Raw genomic sequence first — 23,157 nt, 5'->3', positions numbered from 1 at the left:
AGGGCACTTTCTGCAGTGATGCAAACATTCGGTATCTTGAACAAGGTGTTGCTTACTTAGGCATAAATATTAGCAAAATTCAAAAAACTATCTACTTATGATCATGCATTTCACTGAAATAACTTATTCCTCAGTTTAAAAGAAGCTAATAATAAGCCAGGGTTGGACGAAGGCTGCTTGGTGACTTGTAATTGGAGTAAAAGAAGCTGCGGAGTGAGCCATCGTTCACACCACGTGTTTAAAACTGATGCCTTCCTGTCTGTGCTGCCATCTCTCTCTGGGTCAGGGCTGGATGCACTTGAGCATGCTTTACCTCTGTAATGCTCTTGTTCATTTACTTTCATGTGACCACCTCCTTTAAATTGACTTTTGGGTTTCGTTGGGTGTTTTGTTTTGTTTAAAACTACGTTGACAGCTTCCTCTGCTGTCACCTTAGGAGTCGTTGTCTCTTACAGGACATTACATGTATGTATTCTTATCTATTCGGAATGTATTTCACTGGTCTCAGAGTCTGTGGTGCCTTTTCTAGTTCTCATTCATACCACCTGTGGAATTTCAGAATTACTTTCATCCGAGAGGATCAGAAAAGTGACAGTGTTTTGACTTTATGATTGAAATAGAACAGAAAATGCACTGCAGGCAAAGGAATGGGGACTCACAGAGGACTGTCCTGAGGGAGTCTGAACCCAGCAGTTCTCAGGTGCAGCGTGTCCCCGAGACTGATGCATCAGCACTTAAAGACATAGCCCGTGTGATTCCGACACAGATGGTCCAGGGGATCATTCTGAGAAATGCTACCCTCATCTCCGGGGAAAGTCTTCCTTCTTTCCTACTCTCCTCTGCCACCCAACCCACTCCAGAGGGACAAGCACCTGAAAGTCCAAGGACACTGAGGGCCCTGATGGGAGCGCAGCTTTTTGAGAAGATAACTGATGACCAAGCTAGCACTTTACTCTCTGGACATTCTCTCTGGATCCTTTGGCTTACCTAGGATTCATTTCTTCTTAGATTGCTTCATGCTGTTCCTTCTCTTCTTTCCTGTGCTGCAATAACAAGGACCAAGGCCCTTCCTCTGCGTAGCAGGAGGCATCTTCCAGCTTGAACACTAAGTGGAAATCGGGTGAGTCACTGGGGAGCAAGGATGGGACATGGCAAGAAGCTCCACCTGGTCTGGGGAAAAGGATGCCAGTGCCTTCTTGGGCCCCATCCCTACTTCCTGAGAAAGAAAACCATTACAGACTGGACCTTGGGCCCTGTACACACGCCCTAGGGGCCTCATTAGAATGCTGTCACCACAGTAGACAGAGTTATGAAAGCTAATTCTGCACTCTCTTTTTCCTAAGACCCCACTAAAATGATAGCAAAGAAATAAAAATTATGAATTTACAATGAAGAGGCAGCTAAAGTACATTCAGAGAGGAAATGGCTGAGCAAGGACCTAATTTAGTGACATAATCCTGGAAAAGCTTGAGACCTCAGAGAAAGGGAGGGAAGGCTGGGCTAGAAACAGTCTGTTCCATCCCAGCTGTCTCTGTTCCCACTTCCCACCCGGAAGCAGTCAGAGATCCCTCCTCTTGATGAATCAAACCTGCTTCCAAAAGAGTCCCCTGCCTGGTTGCCCTAAAATGTGGCCTGCCCCATACCTCCATACACAAAGCTAGCAGGAGTAGAAAAATACAGGAAATGAAACCAAGCAAAACAAAGATTCTGGAAAGGGTTTCATCTATCAAACAACAAAATTCCATGAAGAGGAGAACTTTGAGAACAAGAAAGGGCTGATTGCCAAAATAAAAATTTAGCAGATGGGTTGGAAAATGAAAGCAATTAACCTCCTGGAAAGTAGAGCAAAAAGATAAAAGAAATAGAGAAATGGAGAGAAAAGGTAAGTAACGTAAGAGCAAGTCCAGGAGATGCTACCGTATTCAATTGATAAGCATGCCAGAAAGAGAAAACAAAGGAAATGAAGTAGAGGGAGTTAGCGAAGAAATAAAGCAAGAAAATTTCCCAGAGTTGAAAAAACCAACCTCAAGACTGAAGGGATCCATCAGATGTCCAACACTGAATGAAAAAAGACCCACACCACTAAACTAGTTAGAAGATAACTAGTTCTACATTCAGTTCAGTTGTCAGTCAGGTGGAGGGACAGAACAAAGACAATTTCAGATGGGCAAATGGAAATTTTACCCACCAGGTCACTTTCTTGGAAACTTAATTAAGGATATAGGCCAGCAAAATGAAAAAGTAAAGCAATAAAGAAGGTATGAGATCCAGAAAAGAGTGAATCCAGCCCAGGAGTGTGGCAAAGAAAAGCCTGTTCAACTGGAGGGCTGCATAGTGATGGTTTGTGACCTCTCCTCAGTCTTCAACCAACTGTGGAATAGAATCTAGAGAGAAGGAAGGAAACTAAGCAAGAGCTGTAAATATCTGTTCCTTTGATTAGACGTACTATTGGTGAACATTTTGTCTGATTCTGGTTAGGGTGAGCTTGGGCCACGGGGGTTGTCCCCTCTCAGATTTCAACCACTCCTCTTTTAGGGGCCCAGGATCATTGCTGGGCAGGGGTAGGTCTGGGCAGAGACGCGGCTGACTTAATGCCTAGGCTGGGCTCATGAGCCTCATTTTGCGGTTCAGTCTTTCTACTCCACACGGGATCTGCAGTGCTAATGCTTTGATAGTTTCCCCCTCGCCCCTCCACCTCAGCCTCCAGGCTAGATTTCCACATTTAGAATTCTAAAGAGGGAAAACTAGGAGGACGTGCCCCAGTGTGCCCCTCTTTCAGTGCCATGTGTGCCACCTGTGCAGGTGTCCTACTGAGCTACGGTCTCCTAGGATGCACCTAATGTCTGGTCACCAGCACCATGACCCTCAGGCCTCAGTGATACTGTAGACCACCACAGCCTCTGAGTAGTGCCCTAAACTGCGCTTCAAGCCCCATGGGTAGACCCTGGCTCTGCAACTCAGTTTCGGAATTCTGGCCCAAAAAATGTTGGTTGGGAGACCTCATATCCTAGTTCAATTCATCATACATCACAGTGGCTCAGTTGCATTATGAACTGTAGACATGGTCCCATTACTGGACCACTCCCCATGCAGCATACTGTGAAATAATTCTCTTACAAATTAATTAGCTTATGTGTAGCATATTTATTTCGTAGAACGATCGTGTTTATTTGTTAGAAATAAACCTGTAAAATATTTTAAATGTACCACAGTTTATTTTATAACCCTGCCTGGCATTTCTTCACTTTTCAGTACAACATGAACTTAAAAATTGGCTTCTCTAACCTCTAAAAGGCCCCCGTTTCTGTATATTTATTTTATGACTAGCCAATTTACTGACCTGTATTTTATTTCTTAAAGTACTCTGATAGATTCTTGTGGCTTTTCCAGGGACATGATAATGTATAGCATCTGCAAATAATGATGGCTTTGTCTCCACAAACTGTCCAGGCAGGGACTGTGTTCTTATCCACTTATAAGATGACACTCATATAACTCTGAAGCTAGTCCACCAGACCCTCCTGTCTGGCCCCAACTCATCTGTAAACCTCCAGCCTTCAAATTCACCGCTTCCACATGTGCATCCTATACTGCACACACGCTCTTGCTGGTTTTCCCAAACACACCAACCTGCTTCCAATTCATCTACATGAACAATTGGATTAAGAGTAAATTGACAGATTTGAGAAGCGTTGCAAAAGAAAAATACTTATGGCTTGGGGGCTGAAGAGGAAGAGGGAACACTGGGAGTCAGGGAGAACCTGATTTCTGATATTGGGGCCTGAGAATGTGACAGGCAGTGATAGATACAGCAGTAGATACAGATAACGGGTCCTCTATATAGGAAAAACCAGCACGGTGGGTTCAGAGAGATGCTAGGGGATGTGCCCTTTTCTTCCCGAAAAAAGAGTCCATCTTTTCTTTTTCCCTCACAGAACTGGACTACACAACGGTATCAGATTCCTTGGATCACACATTCCTACTGCTTCCAGGCCACTGCCTGGGGATGGCTTTCTCCAACTTATATTACAGCTTTGAACTACAGAAGTTTTGCAATGCCAAGAGCCTGAACCAGACTGAGTGCAATGAAGTTCGTGAGTATTGCAAGTGGAATTTGTTAATTACATTTTAAAAATTGAGATATCATTCATGTAAAATTTGCCCTTTTAAAGTATGCAATTCATTGGGTTTTGGTGTATTCGCAATGTTGTGCAACTGTCACCACTATCTAATTCTAGAGCATTTTTGTCACCAGAAAAAAGAAATACTGTATCTGGCTTTCTTTAAATACGTTTTTATTGAAGTATAGTCAGTTTACAATGTTGTGTCAGTTTCTGGTGTACAGCACAATAACTCAGTCATACATGAACATACATATATTCATTTTCATATTCTTTTTAACCATAAGTTACTATAAGATATTGAATATAGTTCCCTGTGCTATACAGTATAAACTTGCTGTTTATCAATTTTATATATAGTAGTTAGTACCTGCAAATCTCAAACTCCCAATTTATCCCTTCCCACCCTCTTCCCTCCCGGGTAACCGTAAGTTTGTTTTCTGTGTCTGTGAGTCTGTTTCTGTTTTGTAAATAAGTTTGTCTTTTTTTTTTTTTTTTTTAGATTCCACATATAAGTGATATCATATGGTATTTTTCTTTCTCTTTCTGGCTTATTTCACTTAGAATGACATTGTCCAGGTCCATCCATGTTGCTGCAAATGGCATTTTTTTTTAATGGCTGAGTAGTATTTCTATCTGTTAATGGTCATTCCCCATTCCCTTTTCCCCCAAGTCCCCAACAACCAAAAATCTACTTTCTGTGTGGATTTTCCTGTTCTGGACATTTCATGTATATGGATGGAAACATCACTATGTGACCTTTTGTATCTAGCTTCTTTTACTTACAATAATATTTTCTAGGTTCATCCAGGTTATGGTGTGCATCAGTACTTCATTCCTTTTTATGGCTGAATAATATTCCGTTGTAGGGATAGGCTACAATTTGTTTATCCATTCATCAGTAGATGGGCATTTGGATTGTTTCTACATTTTGGCTCTTATGAATAATGCTGCTATGAGCATTCATGTACAAGTTTTTGTGTGAACATGTTTTTGGTTCTCTTGGGTGTATACCTAGGAGTGTATTTGCTGCATCGTATGATGACTCTGTTTAGCTTTTTGAAGAACCACCAAACTATTCTCCCCCATGGCTGCACCATTTTACATTTTACCAGCAATGCATGAGGCTTCCAATTTGTCCACATCCTTTCCAACACCTTTTAAAATTAGTTATTTTCTTAAATTGTGGTAAAATATATATATATATAGTTTATCATTTTAACCATTTTAATTGTACAGCTCAGGAGCATTAAGTACATTCACACTGTTGTGCAACCATCCCAACCATCTTTCCCAGAACTGCTTTCATCTTATAAAACTGAAACCCTGAGCCCATGAAGCACTAACTCCCCATCTCTCTGCCCGAGCCCCAGCGACCACCCCACTCTCTGTCTCTGTGGTTTGAATACTCTGTATGAAATGTTTTAATTCCTTCCTCGTTTCCTTTTGGGTATGTCCCATAGCTATTTTCTTTGTGGTTACCATGGGAATTACATTTATCATCCTAAAGTTATAACATTCTAATTTGAATTTATACCAGCTTAACTTCAGTAACATATAAGAACTGCTCCTACACAGCCCCATCCCCACTCCCTCTCAGTTATTGATATCACAATACCTCTTTAGGTATTGTGTGTCCAGAAATATAGATGAAGAATAGTTTTTTATGCATTAGTTTCTTAAATCATATGAAAAACAAAAAGTGGGATTACAAACCAAAAGTACAACAATACTAGCTGTTAGAATTGTCCCTGTATTTACCTTTGTCAGAGTTCTGTATTATTTTGATCTGTAAGTCCTGATATGGCCAATGTCTGTTATATATTAGTAAATGAAGCAAACGAATTGGAGAAGATAATGCATAGTATCATTCCTCTTGTATTTTTAAAGATTGTATCTAGAAAGTATAACAGGATTATATACAGAATTGTAACAATAGTTTTGGGGAGAGAAGATGTACCTTGACTTTCTGCCTCATACATGTCTCTTTTTTCCAGTGAGTATGTATTTATTGTATAATTTTGAAATACATGTGTTTAAAAGAAAATTTTAAGGCAAATCAGATTAAAAAGATGAGAACACAGGCTGCTGGGTGTTTTTACACGAGTGATCAGTTGAAGTTGCAGGGTGATTAATGGTTAATAGAAGAACGAAATGTATAAATATTTTGCATTTCAAATAACTGTCATATGGACAGGGAGAATTATTTTACTTTACTGCATTATTTTTGCAGAACATTGGTTTTAGCCAGGAAAATGGAATATTATGTTTCCCATCTGCTGGAATGTGGTAATAGCATTGATGAAAATAATGCTTCTTTTAAATGGTATTTGTTATAATAGGAACTTACCTGCTATATGTAAAAGGTGAGGAAAGGCTTGGAAAATCACCTAAAGCTTGATAACATCTGTTCACCCCATTTTAGCAGAACGATATGTGGTCCAAAAGAACATCTATGCATGGGAGTCTCTGGGGATAGGGAAGTATCTGACAGCCCTTGGCATCTCAGGACCTGTGTACCTCATCCTGCTTTTCCTCATTGAAACCAATGTCTTGTCGAAACTGAAAGCCAGGTTTTCTGACTGGTAAGTGGGTCAAAGTTTAAGTCTCTAAGGACAGGTCAAGGGACTCCTCCATGGCTTCCTTCCTCCAGTCTGTGTGGCCTTGATTCTCAGCATCTGATGGAGCCTGGACACCATTTAATCCACCCTCAGGGTAGAGAGGTGACGGCCATCCCCTGGACCCCCAGGGGCCTGATGGGTGAAGGAGGAAGAGTCTTGGCTTTGGCCCAATTGACCTTGGCCAGCCAAGTAGAAACAAGGCCCTGGATTTCCTAAAACTAGTCACCTTGGGACATCTCTTTCCCTCAGTCATTCAGGAGCCAGATAGGAGAAAGATCGGTTCTGTCAGCTCTCGGCTTGAATATATTCCAGAGTTGAAGTGCCCTGCTGCCAACCAAGGAAATTCTGTAGAAAGTGGGATTTGTTCTATCTTGACATCTCCAGGGTTCAAGTCTTTTACCGTAAGAGCCAATGCCACGTCAAGTTTCCTTGTCCACCATATCACCGTCATGTCAACATGTGTTCAGTCTTGACCGTGGCTGCCCCTGAGAAAGGGTGGTGGTGTGCTTGTGGGAACTGAGCGCAGCTGGGACACCTTCCCAGGGAGGACCCAGTCCCTGTGGTCCCCTCAATCTCTACCTCCTGCCCTCGTGAAACCACTAACACCTACCATCCTTGTCTTGGGAAACCAAGTAGTTTGGCACAGGGCAGTGTCCATGCCTGGAGACCAAGTTGTGGAAGAGGAGGCGGAAATGATCAAAACTCATTTGGAAAACTTGCATAAGAAAAACCCACTGGTCCTTAAAAAAGTGTCTAAGGTAAGTCTGACATGGCTTAAAAAGCAAAGACCATTACTCTTGGGGGCCCTTTGCATAAGGAACCAGCCATCAAGGTCTCCAGGAGCCACCCACTGGCTTGGACTATAGTAGTACCCCCTATCAGCAGGTTCGCTGTCTGAGGTTTGTTACCTGCAGCCAGCTGTGATCCAAAAATATTAAATGGAAAATTCCAGAAATATGAATTCATAAGTTTTAAATTCTGTGCTGTTCTGAATGTGATGAAATCATAAGCTGTTCTACTCCGTCCCTTTGTCCAGCTTATCCATCCTTTAGTCACTTAATTGTCAGCTCAGTTATCCGATCAACCATTGCAGTATCACAGTGCTTGTGTTCTAGTAATCCTTATTTTATTTAATAAGACCCCAAAGCCCAAAAGTAGTGATGCTGGCAATTCGGATATTCTCTTACTGTGCCTAATTTATAAATTAAACTTTCTCATAGGAGTGTACATATTGGGAAAAAAACATAGTATATGTAGGGTCTGGTGCAGTCTGCGGTTTCAGGCACCCACTGGGGGTCTTTGACCATATGCCCTGTAGATGAGAGGGGACTACTGTACTGACAAAGGATTCGGATGAGTTTTGGTGGAGACAGACTTGGAGAGTTTGTGAATGAATCCTCTGTAATTTCCTCTGTGAATGAATCACATCATTCCTCTGTGAATGAACCATTTGTGAGCCCAGAGACTGAAGTTATCACCTCAGCCTCCCCCATTGTCTCTTCTGGGGCACCCTGTCAGACAGGAAGGCCTGGGAAGGAAGGCGCACCAAAGCCACAAACCCCAAGAAGCCTTGATGGTTGAATATAGTTGACTCTCTCCTAGATCTAGAAGACAGTTTGTGGAGGAGCCAAAGTAGGGGACTAGGTTCCAAAACCTCAAACCAAGTCTGGTTAGTCTCCCTGAGAGTCCCAGAGGGAACTGTATTCAGAGATATCTGGGAACTTTATATAGATCCACAAATACACACATGGAGAGAGAGTAGTTTCCCTCTAGCTACTAGTGGTTAAAAACAACAACAACTCAGGCAACATCTAACCCGAGGTTTTCTTTGCTTCAAGGACAGAAGGAAAGAGGCTTATCTTAGAGAACCAGGCTCTCAGTTTGCAGGGATGGGAGGAGAGAAACCTCCCCAGCCCTGCTGGGAGCAGCAGCCAGGAGGAGAAGGCAAAGTCAAGCCTGGGTACCCCGCGCCCCTAGGCCCTGAGGTTGGCTCAACCTGTCCCAGAGCTGGTGTGTGGCAGGCACAAGGTAGCTCCAGACTGCTGACTCCAGGCCTCCTTACTGTGTGTCTTCTGTCTTGGGTATCTCAGGTCTATGCCAACAAGGTGTCCCCATTGGCTGTGGACAAGATATCCTTCACTGTTCAAGCAGAGGAATGCTTTGGCCTTCTTGGCCTCAGTGGAGCTGGGAAAGCTTCCATTTTCAAAATGCTGACTGGGGAAGAGCCTATCACCTCTGGGGACGCCTTTGTCAAGGGCCTCAGCATCCGCTCTCACTTGGGGAAGGTAAGGTGTGACCTGTTACAAGGGAGGCACGAACCTGGGGAAGGTGTGTGTGTTTCAGGAAGAGGGGGACACTGAAATACACCTAGGGGTGTTACACAGGGTTGGGGCATGGCAATTGGAATGAAATTGACCTTTGAAAATTCCAGGTATCAGATTTTTCTGTGCCTCCCAAATCCATAGCTCCATACTAGACCTCTTCCCTGCGCTCCAGATCATATATTGAGCTGCTTACTCAACATTGCCTCTGGAATGTCCCTGAAACGCAAGGCACCTGAAACCCAATGGACCCCAAAAACCATTAGCTATCTCCATACACCCCCAACCTCTTCCTCCCTCTGTGCTTCCTGGGGGAGTGAGGGGCACACACCTACTGCTGTACAAGGCATCACCCAAAACAGCTAGTTGGCATCCATAGTCCATGGATGCTCCCTCCCAAATAGGCCTGGAATCTGTTCTCCCTGGCGCTGTTCATGGCACTCACCTGAGTTGAGGCCACTCCTAACTTTCAGTCTTATCTTCCTTGCCATCTCTGCAGCATTTCATGATGTAGACCTTTCTCTCCTTCAAATTCGAGCCCTCCTCTGTTTATTTCTACAACTCCCCTCTGTTCTGGCTCTTCTCCATCACTAGCACGTCTTTCCTAGACTCCTTTGGTAGGTCTTCCTCATCTAGCCCACGAGGCTGTGGTGTTCCTCAGGCTGCAACATCAGCCCACTGTCTTCCCCATTCTGCACACACTGTCCCCACCTGATCTCAGCTGTTACTCTGACTCCCATTATCTTCTGTTTGTTGATGTCTTCCAAGTAGCCACATCCTCAGCCCAACCCCAGCCCTGTGTTTCAGACCTGCATATACATGCCTTCTAGACAGCCGTACTCAGACATCTCCCATGTTAAACTCAAACTTATTATGTATCCCTCAAACCTGACCTTCTTCTTGGAGTGTACTTCAATTTTTGGCACCAATCAATGAAATAATTTTTGAATGCCTAGTATATGCCAATAGTCATGCTAGGCCCAATGATTCTTACTTGCCAAGAACTCATGATCATGTGAACAAGCTGTTGCCATGCCATGAGGTAAGTGTAATAACGGACGTGGTGGTCAGTATACAGTGGATTCAATGATAGGCGTATGAAGAGACCAAACTACAGAGGCATAATCAAAGTTGCACTGTTCACAGCATGAACCATGCTAGTGCCAAGAAGTTTATCAAACCAGCTTTAATGTCCATGAGCAAAACAAAGTTTAAGTCTCTCATGGCCATGAAATATTTACTATTAATTTCAAATTTTATATTATTTAAAAAATCACAGGCAAGTCTTTTGGTAATGGCAAATTAGGTAACTCTAAAGGATTGCATCCCAGGTGTAGGTTTGAGCTATACTTAGACAAGCTCATGCAAGGATTGCAAAACAGCTTGGACTCTTATCAGTCCCTGAAATGGAAGTGGTGTGACCCTAAACCACCAGTGTTCCCAGGCACCTGGCAGAAGCAAATGTAAACAGAAGTCTGGTGGAAGATGGCCTCAAATGATTTATACGAATAATTTGCAAATGTAATTTTGGTACACAATAAAAAATAACCAGAAACATGTACATAAAAGACAACTCCCCCCCCCCAAAAATAATTTAGAATGAAGCATCAAGAGTCAAAAGGGTAGAAAATATATGAAAGAAAGTAAAAGACATTGTGGTATACCATCAAGACAGCCCCTAGGAATCCCCTCCTGATAATCACACCCTGGAGCAGTTGCATCCCATATTGTACCAGGGCTGGTCTGTGTGACTGACAGAATACTGTAGAAGAGATGGTATGTCACTCCTGAGATTGGGTTATAAAAGACACTGCAGCTTCTGTTTTGGGTACACTCTCCCCCTCACATCACTCACTCTGGGGGAAGGTAACGGACATGTCATGAAGACACACAGGCAGCCCTGTGGATTATTAAAGAAAATAGTCAATGTGACAGAAGGTGGGGGTGTGTGGTAAGGAACAGTCAATGAGTACCTGAAGCCTGCCAGCAACTATGTGCGTGAGCTTGAGAGCAGATCCTCCAGCCTTCAAATGACTTCAGGCCCAGCTGAGAGGTTAAGAGTGACCTCATGAGAGACCCTGGACAGAGCCACCAAGTTAAGCTGCTCCCGGATTGCTGATGTGACCCACAGAAACCATAAAACAATAAATTACAGCTAAGTTGTGGACTAACTTGTCATGTAACAATATATAACTCATTGGATACAGTGAGAAGATTTAATATTCTGTATAATTGAAGTCACAAAAGGACAGGATACAGATATGAGGCAAAGCAATAATTGAAAAATGAATGACCGTAACTTTACAAAATTTATGAAAAACATCAAATTATAAATAAATAAAGCCCTATTAACCCTAGGCAGGATAAATTGAAAGAAATAAATTCCTAGGAATATTACAGTAAAAACTTCTGAAAAATAAACACAAAAAGAAAACCTTAAAAGGACCCACCTCCAAAGGAGCAGCAGTTAGACTGGCAGCTGACTTTTGAACAGAAATAAAAGAGGCCAAAAGATAACAGAACAGCATATCATAAGTGATATGACGATAATGTATCCAGTAAAACTATACTGCAAAAATAAGATATAAAAAGCACATGTTCAGATAAGCAAAAACTGAGAGAATTTATTACCAGCAGATGTGCACAAAAATAAATAATAGAGGGTGGTTTTGGGGCAGAAAGAAAATGACCCCTGATGGAAAAGCTCAGAGGTACAAAAAAAGGTGAAGAGCAACAGAAAATGTCAATGTGAGAGTTGTGACTAAACGAAGCTATAATAATAAAGTCTTGTGATGTTGAAAATTCATATAAAATTAAAATACAGGACAGTAATGGTTGTAAGTCAGGAGAGGGTAAATGAAGTTGAGTATTTTAAGGTCCTCACCTCACTCATGAAGAAAGTGTAAGTTCCAGGTAATAACTGTATGTTGCTAAATCAAGGATGCATGTTTCAGTCTCTAACAGAAAAACCAAAAGAGTTGGAGGTGGGAGTGGGGATGTATATACCTTTTAAGCCAATAGAGGGAGACAACAGAAAAATGGAAAAAAAAAAATCAATGTGACAGAAGACAAGAAGTGAGAGAGAAAAAGGAACATAGAACTTATGGGACAAATAGATAGCCTTAATAAGGTGGTAGATTTAAGGGGAGAGGCTATAGCTCAAGTGCTAGAGCACATGCCTAGTATGCACAAGGTCCTGGGTTCAATCTCCAGTACCTCCTCTAAACATAAATAAATAAATAAACCTAATTATCTCCCCCTTCAAATTTAAAAAAAAAAAGATGGTAGATTAAAATCCAAGTAAATCAGTAATTACATTATATATGAATGGACTAAAGACCCCAATTTAAAGATTAAGATTATTAGAGAGGATATTCAAAATGGTATTACCATATGACCCAGCAATTTCACACCTAGGTATACACCCAAGAGAACTGAAAATCCACACTCACGCAAAAATTTGTACATGAATGTTCATAGCAGCATTTTTCACAATAGCCAAAAGGTGGAAACAACCTGAATGTCCAGCAACAGATGAAAGACTAAACAAAATGTAATCTATTCATACAACAGAATACTATTCAACCATAAAAAGGAATGAAGCACTGACACACGTGACAATATGAATGGACCATAAATACATGATGCTAAATGAAAGAAGCCAGACACAAAAGGCCACATTTTGTATGATTCTGTTTATATGAAATATCCAGAACAGGCAAATCTATTGACATAAGTAGACTAGTGGTTGCCAGGAGCTGGAAGTATTGGGGGAAGTGGGGATTTGGATATGGTTATGAGGTTTCTTTGGTGGGGAGTGATGAAACATTCTACAATTGATTGTGATCATGGGCCATCACTGTGAATATGCTAAGAAACCACTGAAGGTGTACACATTTGATGGGTGATTGTGGTAACTGGGTGAATTGTATGGTATGAGAATTATATCTCAATAAGCTGTTATAAAAGAGAAGGAAGGAATGAACAAATAAACAAACAAAGGAATTAAAGACAAGACAGGGCGAGGGAGATGGTCATGGGCAGACCCTCCCTCTGTCCTGTCTTCAATCATCCATCCAACAGACATTTACTGAAGCTCACAGAGAAGGAAATGTGAACCTACCCCATAAACTCAAATGATAAGCATTGTTACATTTCTTTGTAGTATTTAAAGTCAAGCGGCATCTGCTACAAGGCCCTCATCCTGCCTGACTGGCAAGAAATTGGATTTCAGTCTTTCTGAAACTGGATTTGCACATCACTTCCCGGCAGTTTGTGAAAATTCATAGTTGGAAATATAGAATTTAAATATAGTTAGACCTGCTCCTCTACTTCTCCATTTTCTCCTAGAAATCTCACATGACTTAATCTCATTAGCAAAATCTAACAAAGCTGCATCCTTGCTCTCTTCCTTTGTGAGCCTTCTGCTCACCACCCTTTATCTGTTCAAGTATTTTTAAGCATTCTTCTGCGTTTCCTAAAATACCTTCTTATCAAAAATCAACAGTGACTTCTGAGAGTCCATATGTACTCCTGTCAGAGTCACTGCCTCAGAGTCATTCAGCTCCACTGTGGGGTTGTCATTAGTCCATGATGCCACCATGATGCTCTGACCAGTGCTCCTTAGCCACACCAGATGAGCCACCATGGCAACAGGCTTACTCCAGACTCAAGTGTGCAAGAAACATCACATTTCTTTATTTTCTTTAAATCAAATTATAACATTTTCAAGACTTCTATCCCAAAATTGGTTTAAGAAATAGAAAGCCTATATAGACCAAAACTAGAGGTAAAATTGAAATAATGGTAAAAGATGTACCCTTCTTAAAAGAGTCTAGGCTAAAAGGAATTAATGGGCAAGTCTACCAACCTCCACCAAACAGATATTTCCTTCTTATACAACCCCTTCAGAAGCATAGGAGACAAGATGAGGTACTACCCAATCATAACTGAAAAGCCAGACAAGGATAGTGTCTGAAATGAGCCACAGGCCAATTTCACGTAGGAACATACATACCCTAAATAAGCTATTAACAATACAAATTCAGCAGTATATTAAAAGAATAAAAATTATAATCATTATATTTATTCCAGAAATGTAAGTAAAGTTCAATGGTAGAAAATCCATCAATATAAATCACTACCTTGATAGATGAAAGGAGAAAAATATTTATCAATAGAAGCTGAAAAAGCATTTGATAAAAACTCAGTACCCACTCATCATTTAAAAAAATATTTTATCAAACTATCTTGAGAAAAAAGAACAAAGCTGGACGTGTCACATTCTCTGACTTCAGACTATACTGTGAAGCTGTAGTAATCAAAACGGCATAGCACTGGCACAAAAACAGACACATAGGTCAAAGGAACAGAATAGAAATCCCAGAAATAAACCCATGCACTTATGGTCAGCTAATCTATGACAAAGGAAGCAAGAATATACAGTGGGGGAAAAGCAGTCTCTTAAATAAGGTCCTGTGAAAACTGGACAGCTGCATGTAAAAGAATGAAATTGGAACATTTTCTCACACCATGTTAAAAAATAAACTTAAAATGTGATACTGAGTTGACTGTGTTCCTTCCTTTACCACCTCACTGTTCCCCTTCTCTTTCCTAAGGCAATAGTGCACAACTTGGGTTATTTTTGCTTCAAAAATTTGAACAGAAAATTTCATGTCATGGATTTTTTTTTCTTTTGCAAGGCACCTGTTTATCACCTTGTTCAAAAGTAAATGTTCCTTTAGGCTTTTGAAATAAATTTCCCTTTGTAAAAAACAAAACAAAACAAAAACCTCAAAATGGATGAAAAACCTAAAGTAAGACCAGAAACCATAAAACTCCTAGAAAAGAGCATAGGTCACTATTTGACATAAATCATAGCACTATCTTTTTTGGATCTATCTTCTAAAGCAAGGGAAACAAAAGCAAAAATAAACAAATGGGACCTAATTAAACTTCAGACCATTTGCACAGCAAAGGAAACCACTGACAAAATGTAAAGGCAACCTACTGAATGGGAGAAAAATATTTGCCAGTGATATGACTGCTAAGGGGTTAATACCAACATGTGTAAACAGCTCATATGACTCAGTGTCCAAAAAACCCCAAACAACTCAATTTGAAAATGGGCAGAATAACTGAATAAAAATTTTTCCACAGAAGACATGCAGATGGCCAACAGGCAAATGAGAAGATGCACAATCATCAGAGAAATGCAAATCAAAGCCACAACAAGATTATCACCTCACACCTGTCAGAATGGCTATCATCAAAAAGTCTACAAATAACAAATGTTGGTGAGGATGTGGAGAAAAGGGAACTCTAGTACACTGTTGGTGGGAATGTAAATTGGTGGAACCACTATGGAAAACAGTATGGAGATTCCCCAAACTAAAAACAGAATTACCACATGATCCAGCCATTCCATTTCTGGGTGTTTATCTGAAGAAAACTAAAGCACTAATTCAAAAAGATACATGCACCCCTATGTTCATAGTAGTATTATTTACTATAGCCAAGATATGGAAGCAACCTGAATGTCCATCAACAGATGAGTGGATAAATAAGACATTAGATAGGTAGGTAGGTAGGTAGGTAGGTAGATAGATAGAGACAGAGAGAGTGTGGAATATTACTTAGCCATAAAAAAGAATGAAATTCTGCCATTTGCAACAACGTGGATGGACCTAGAAGGTATCATGCTTAGTGAAATATGTCAGACAGAGACAAATACTTTATGTTATCACTTAGATGTGGAATCTAAAAAATAAAACAAATGAATGTATATAACAAAACAGAAACAGATTCACAGATATAGAGAACAAACTTGTGGTTACCAGTGGGGAGAGGGAAGTGGAGAGGGGCAACATAGGGGTAGGGGATTAAGAGATATAAATGACTATGTACAAAATAAATAAGCAACAAGCATATACTGTATAGCACAGGGAAATATAACCATTATTTTCTAATAAATGGAGCATAATCTATAAAAATAGTGAATCACTATGTTGTATACCTGAAGATAATTTAATATTGTAAATCAACTATACATCAATAAAAATTTTTTTAGCAAACTAGAAATAGAAGAAACATTAGGTTAAAATCTCTTGATAAAAGCAGTCAGAAATTTTCATATTTAATAGTGAAATATTTGAAGCATCTTTATTCAAGTCCTCTGTGTTTTTCTTCTCAGCAGTTCCCCCCCACCAACACCTGTCTTCAGGGGAGGAGGCCCCACTCTGGGAATCCAAAGCCCTGCCTTTAACTAGGTGATGACCCTGCCAACGTTATTCCCGAAGCAGACACTCCAGGTAGTTTTCTGGTTTGCATCCCATCACAGCTTCCCCACCCACCACTCCCAGATGGTGGAGCACAGAGCTGTCCAGCTGCTTCATAGGGGAGGAAAAAAGGGGAAGGAAGAACGTTGGTTATCTTTCAAAAATGGCATCACACTATTTTCATCATCGACTCCAGGGGAGCACTTGAATATGGGCACAAATCAGGGTGGCTCACTGCAAGTTCAAGATGGCAAAAACTTGGAAATATCACATATGTGCTTGAAATTTTAATAAAGCCAAGTCAAATCTAGAAACTTTCCCTGGATGACTAAGTAGCAGTTAAATTGAATTTGAGCGGGTTTGTATTTACTGACCAAGGAAGATCTTTAAAACATAACATTGAGTTGAAAAGAATGTCGCAGAATGGTAGATAATGGATGATACTGTTTGGCAAAAACAATATAATCGGTCCTCTGCGGGGAGCACACAGCCATGCAAAAGTCTGGAGGTGCACCCTCACCTGACCACCCTGTGAGAGATTCAAACAGCCTTACAAAGAAAATCTATTCATGGGTACATGTCTAGTAGAAAATATGCTTAAAGGGGAAAAAAATAAAATGTCTTCTATTGACCAGACACTAGAAGGTGATGAGAGGTAAAGAAGTGCTGGTCGCTGAGGCTTCCTGCCAAGGAGGCAGGAAGTAAGTGCTCCAACCCCATATGCGGCCTCCAGAATGGGTGTTCACGCCACCACCCAGTGCTGCATCCAGGCTGCCTAACGTCATCGCTGGCCCATGCACTCCCTGGCACACATCTGTTCCCCTGGCACATGTGGGTGTGCACAGAGCAGAAGCAGGCCCCTGCCCAGTCCACACCTTACCTTCTGATGCCACTCCCCATCAGACTGTGTTCCAACCCCAGGTGCGGCAGTGGATTGGCTACTGCCCCCAGTTTGATGCCCTGCTGGACCACATGATGGGCCGGGAGACGCTGGTCACGTACACCCGGCTGCGGGGCATCCCTGAGCGCCACAGCAGTGCCTGCGTGGACCAAATTCTTGATGACTTACTCATGTACACATATGCCGTCAGCCTGGTGAGGACCTACAGGTGGGACCTGCGGTTCTCTCGGCCCTTCCCCCTTCAGTAATCGATGCACTCTGGCTCTTCTCATTGCTGGGGTGTAGGGCAAGGCCCATCAGCTCCGTGCTTGGGGTAGTTGTGGGGTCCATGCCACTGCATGGATTTTCGGGGAGGCAGCCTCTTCCCCAACCCCTCCCCTACCCCACTATGAGTACCAGTCAAGGACCTGGGCTGCCCCAAAGCAGTTCTTCCTCTTGGCCCTGGGCAGCTGATAGGCAGATGCACCACAGCTGTTATACTTCCTGCCACCTCCCAAAGGGCTTCTAATTTTAGGTAGGCTTGCATTTCAAGCACACATTACCTTATCTTGCTGTGTGTGAGGCATCTAAGCTGTTGATGTTCTGCTGAGAAGCCTGGGGGAGTCCTCAGTCTTGTTGCCAGTGATCCTAACCCAACTCAAACTAGATCTCCAGAGTCCCAGGACTCCCCCGAGCTGTGCACAGCACCCCTGGAGGTTCGCAGTGATTCCTCACTCCCTGGACTGGGAAGTCACATGATGTAGTCCTTGTCTCTTCCCTCTCTGTTGGCTTCAGTTTCAAGAATGTTTCCTTGTTTCCTTGCATCTTTTGAAGATTAAATGAGTTAACACTTGCAAAGTTTAGAACATTGCCTTGTATATTGTAAATGCTATGTGTTTGTTTAAAAGAAAGTTAACTAAAATCACCCTATGCCCTTACCCCCATCACCCATAGCAACCCTCAGAGGAGATTTATGGACCACGTGCTCACCCTGGACTGATGAAATAAGTGTCCAGGGGGATGGTTTGTATGCTGAGTAGACCGCCAAGTCACAGTGCAACCCTGGGGGAGGGTGGTGGGCCATGTTACCGAAAGCCCCCACCAAGGGTATGGAGGGAGGATTGCACTATTGGAAACTTATGATTGCCATTCACCCAAACTCTCCTCTTCTTCCCTAGTGGTGGCAACAAGTGGAAGCTGAGTGCTGGCATCGCCCTGCTTGGAGAGCCTACGGTCATCTTCCTGGATGAGCCGTCCACTGGCATGGACCCCGTGGCCCGGCGCCTGCTCTGGGGCACTGTGGTGAGGGCCCGCAAATCCGTCAAGGCCAATGTCATCACCTCCCACAGGTAGAGCCAGAGTCTGTGTAGGTCAGTGGAAGAGCCAGGACAGGGGCTTGTGGGAGGGGTAGGTTGGGAGGGGCTGGGTGGACAGAAGACCTGTCAGCAGCTGGTGAAGAGTCTATAAGAAGAATCCCTAGGCTCTGCTGTGTGAGCCATACCCTGAGCATGGGAATCAGGAACAGCCTGATCTGGGTGTCCACACTTTCCCATGTGCACATCTTTTGACATGGAGGGCAGGCATCAGCATCCCCCAGTGCGCTATCAGGCCTCTGCCCCCTCTCCCCAGCATGGAGGACTGTGAGGCCTTGTGCACCCGGCTGGCCATCATGGTGCAGGGTCAGTTCAAGTGCCTAGGCAGCCCCCAGCACCTCAAGAGCAAGTTTGGCAGTGGCTATGCCCTACGGGCCAAGATCCAGAGTGATGGGCAGCAGGAGGCCCTAGAGGAGTTCAAGGCATTCGTGGACCTGAACTTCCCAGGTGTGTGCCGCTGTGAAGAGGGTGTCTATGCATCTGTCCATCCCTGACCCCTGGGATGAGGGCCACAAGTTCGTGGGTCCAGGCCCTCCTCCTGTGCCCCTCCAGTCTGGCCCTCACAGGAACATGGTCTCTCCTTTGTGAAGGCAGCATCCTGGAAGATGAGCACCAAGGGATGGTCCATTACCACCTGCCCAGCGATGATCTCAGCTGGGCGAAGGTGAGCACATACCTGGGCATCAGAGGGAGCACACTCTGATGTCACCTGCTTTCTGGTGTTCTCTTGGGTAAAAGTCTCATTCCGTGCTGCTGCAACATTCACACGGATTTCATAGAACATAAGGTGTTTGAGCCAGAAGGGACTTTAGAGATCAGCTTCTTCTGCCCCCTCACAGAGAGGGGAGCAGGCTCAGAGAGGGGATGCCATATGCCCAGAGTCATACAACAAGCCAGGGGCCCAGCTGGGGCCTTCTGGCACCATTCCCAGACAGGGTCCCTTTCCCTGAGATCCCAGACAATTGAATTACATGGGACTCACTTCTTGAGAGGTGGTCTAGGGGCAGCTTAGAGAGGGATGGACCTTTGAGGGCTTTGTCACAACCCCAAAGGCCCTCCCTCTTTCCATCCCCTGCTGCCTCCTCTCCCCTTCCCTGTGCCCCTCGTCCACAGTGGCCTTCTCCCTTCCCACAGGTGTTTGGGATTATGAAGCAAGCTAAGAAGAAGTACATGTTGGAAGACTACACGGTCAACCAGATCTCTCTGGAAGACATCTTCCTGAGCTTCACCTGCCCTGTGCCCTACACCCAAGGGGAAAGCAAACAAGGGCAAGCAGAGTCAGCAAGCCCCACATTACCCTCTCCACCTCCCTTCCTGCCTCCCTCCCAACCTCCCTTTCCACTTCCCACTCCATCTCCCTCCCAGCCTTTCTTCCAACCTTCCTCCCAGGCTCCTTCCTGGCCTCCTACTCCACCTCCCTCCAGGCCTTCCTCCTGATCTACCTGGCCTCCCTCCCAGCCTCCCTCTCCATCACACTCTCCGCCTGCCTCCTGACCTTCCTCCAAGCCTCCCTCACCACTTCCTTCAAAGCCTGGCTTGCTATAATAAAGAGTTCCCAGCGCCAGGTTAGCCCAGGTGCACACAGCTTGCCATGGGCTGCAAGAGGTAGAGTTACTCACAGACCCAGTGAGCTTGGGGGTGGAGGGGTGGGTGTGGCTCTCTGTCAGATTGAGGCCACTCACCTTAGAGGCCTGGTGGAGAACCCAAGTACATTTCCGTGGAAAACGATCTCCTTGAGTCTCATCTGAGTGACCTGTGGCCTCACTGAGACCTGGCTGTGGAAGCAGCCTCAGAGGAATACCTGCCATGTCCTGTCAGGAGCATGAAGGCGGTGGGTTTGGGGTGACCATGATTGTAGTGATGCTATACTTCTGAAGGTCGGAGGAGAGAAGAGACTGACAAGTTTGCTAACCTAAGTCACAATTTTTCAGTATTTAAGTATTTGGATTTGTGGGGCTCCATTTGTTCTCTGCTCTGGCCCATGTAAATGTTAGAGGTGAGCCTGTTATGTGACCCTGCATCAACCCATGATGTGGACATGATTATCATCCCCATTTCTCAGAAGAGTAAGCTGAGAGTTAGAGATATTCAGCAACTTTCCATGGTCAACAGATGGTAGAACCAGGATTCAACTCAGGCAGAAGTTCTCAAAGTGGAATTCTTGACCAGAAGCATCCACGTCATCTTAAAACTTGTTAGAAATGCAGATTCTTGGGCCCCACCCCAGACCTGTTGAATCAGAAATTTGGGGGTCAGAGGCCCAGCAATCTGTGTTGCAGTGAAACCCTATGTTAACATGTGCTTCTGATGCAGCTCCATTGTGAGGAGCACTGAGCTAAGGCCGTGAGCTCAACCATCCAGCTTGAGTGCGGATGGACGTGGCTATGCGCCTTGGTGAAGAGGGCTCTCCTCTGAGATGTGCCCTGTCAAATAGCCTTTCCCTCTCCAGCGTGGTCACACTGGCCCCTCTGAAAAGCCCCTTCGGCTCCTCCTTTGCAGGTGGTTCCCTCCCTCCCTGCTCAGCCATGCTCTGGGACGATGGTGTCTACCATCCTTGCCCTGACTCCCTACCTTCCCTCATCGATCACCAGAATGATAGCACTGTCACATCCCTGGCTGCCACACCCACTCCATTCCTTTTCCCTGTGACTGCTCTGAGGCATTTCACAGTGTCCCCTGCCCCCTTCTTGCCACTGCCCCTAGTCCTCGTTCCTCCCAAGCTCCTTGTCTGCCTCCTCTGAAGGCTCCTCTTCTTTTCTCCCCCAAGTGCAGGGATCCCTCAGTCTCCCAGCCTGCTTCACTTTTCCTCACTCCCTCCTCTGCACCCTGCCACCCTTAAGTTTCTTTCTCATTCACCCCTAGGCCTTCAGCTGCTATCTTATTCCAGCCAGGAACTTTTCTGAGCTTGCAACTATCTAGACTTTTCCAGTGAGTTCTCTCACCCTCCTAAAGCCCAGTGGGAAACAGGCTCTTCTCACACCCTCTGGGTCCTAGGGGCTCTTCCTGCCAGGGCAGTGGATGGGGGTGAGGGAAGGTAGGGCTGTAGCATAGCCAGGAGAAAAACACCTATTTCTGAAAAATAAGAAAACTACCTCTGAAGAAATAAAAGCGCGTGATAAGAACATAGGAGCAAGATGGAAGACAACTGAGGGACTTGGAGTGATGACAGGTGCTGTTTTGGACTCCACAAAGATGCAATATCACAGGGGAGTGAGAGTGGTGATTTAGTCCCCTCACAGTGCCACCAAATCCTAACACTGAAAGAGTGCACCTCTGCCTGGTGTGGGGAGACCAGTAACAAGGAAAGGGTGCGGAGGGTGGGGAGGACAACAAAATACCCAATCGAGAAACAGTAACCAATGGAAACAAAGGTGGGGTGAAGATGATGAAAAACCTTAGAAGTTTGGGTGGATTCCTCCTGTCCTCTGGTGTCGAACATGGGGCCTCTGCGGAACACGCCCGAAGCTCGCTCTGCTCTATCCACTACTCTTCCTGTGCGCATCACCCTGCCCCTCCTCGACCTCCAGCTTCTAGGGCCTCATATGGCACGTTGTGATTGTGATCATCCATTTACTTCTCTGTTTCCTGTTCCAGTCTTGCATGGAGCCTTGGCACCATGACTTCTCCATGTGTACCTGGCTGCTGAGCACAGACCAAGTACCCTGAAGGGGTTCAGTGAGCTTAAAGGGTGGAGGCACAGGGACTAACTGAGGCTGTGGGAGAGGAGGAGGAGTGCCTTGTCCCAGATTCCCTGACTTCTCCAGGAAAAGTCACTCTACCTTCCTCCATCAACACTTATCCCAGGAAATTGCATGGTTTTTCTTGTCAGAATGTCTCATGAAAGAGGTGGGATGTGAGCTGGTTCCTGAAAGATAGATTGCGTGGGCACTGCCTAATACTTGAGTGAACGGAATGCTCAGCTGTGGCTGCAGCATCCAGTAAAGTACGCGGGTTTGCACGTCTATTTTGGGAAGGACTCCCAGGTGTCAGGAGATATAGGGGACAAACAGGTGAGGATATCTAGTGCCAGTGAGAGGGTGACGTCTTGCCCTGGGGCAGGGATGGAGGAGGGATCCAGGGTGAGCCACATTTCAAAGGAAGAAGGAGTTAAACGTGCTGGCTGAGTCCATGAAGTCCCAGGTCTCCGAACTCCACTTTCAGCCTTACGATCTATGCCAATAGTAGCTCCACTGTTCGCCACCTAACTAGGAGTCTTCTCGCCTGAAGCAAGGGCGGAAAGCAGGGCGTGCGGCTGGAAAGGTCAGGGGCAGCCTGGGCGTGACGCTGCTCTCAGGTGCAGGCTCGGCTCGCCTGCGTCCAAGCAGAAGATCACGTCTGGGTCCCGGCTGCGCCGCGCCGCGCCGCGCCGCGCCGCATCCTTCCGAGAGATCCGAGGCCCGAGGCGCAGCCGGTGCGCTTAGACCTTCACTGACACCCACTGCGCGCAGTGGGCTCGCATCGCCAGGACCTCTGCAGCCCAGTCAGCAGCAAGGCCCAAGACCAGAACAGGCCGGGCCCACCAAGGCCAGAGCGTATCCAGAGATGCCCCTGCAGGCTGGCCCTG

The 23,157-nt window shown here is 44.5% G+C and overlaps 1 protein-coding gene across 1 annotated transcript in view; it reads left to right on the top strand.

Annotated features, from left to right (window-relative positions):
• LOC105064923 (ATP-binding cassette sub-family A member 17-like) overlaps positions 1 to 23,014 on the top strand; it is a 109,337-nt gene extending 86,323 nt beyond the window's left edge. The window contains 10 exon segments of the mRNA XM_074346879.1: positions 3,936 to 4,094; positions 6,547 to 6,706; positions 7,389 to 7,500; positions 8,833 to 9,027; positions 17,262 to 17,449; positions 18,399 to 18,569; positions 18,850 to 19,040; positions 19,184 to 19,257; positions 19,728 to 19,861; positions 22,894 to 23,014. Of these exon segments, the coding sequence (XP_074202980.1) occupies positions 3,936 to 4,094; positions 6,547 to 6,706; positions 7,389 to 7,500; positions 8,833 to 9,027; positions 17,262 to 17,449; positions 18,399 to 18,569; positions 18,850 to 19,040; positions 19,184 to 19,257; positions 19,728 to 19,861; positions 22,894 to 23,014 (1,505 nt within the window).
• The last annotated feature ends 143 nt before the right edge of the window (positions 23,015 to 23,157 follow it).

The sequence above is a fragment of the Camelus bactrianus genome, chromosome 18 (genome assembly GCF_048773025.1).
Source record: "Camelus bactrianus isolate YW-2024 breed Bactrian camel chromosome 18, ASM4877302v1, whole genome shotgun sequence".
In the NCBI taxonomy this organism is placed as follows: domain Eukaryota; kingdom Metazoa; phylum Chordata; class Mammalia; order Artiodactyla; family Camelidae; genus Camelus; species Camelus bactrianus.
The sequence above is the reverse complement of the archived record's forward strand: the minus strand, read 5'-3'. Positions and strand labels throughout refer to the sequence as shown.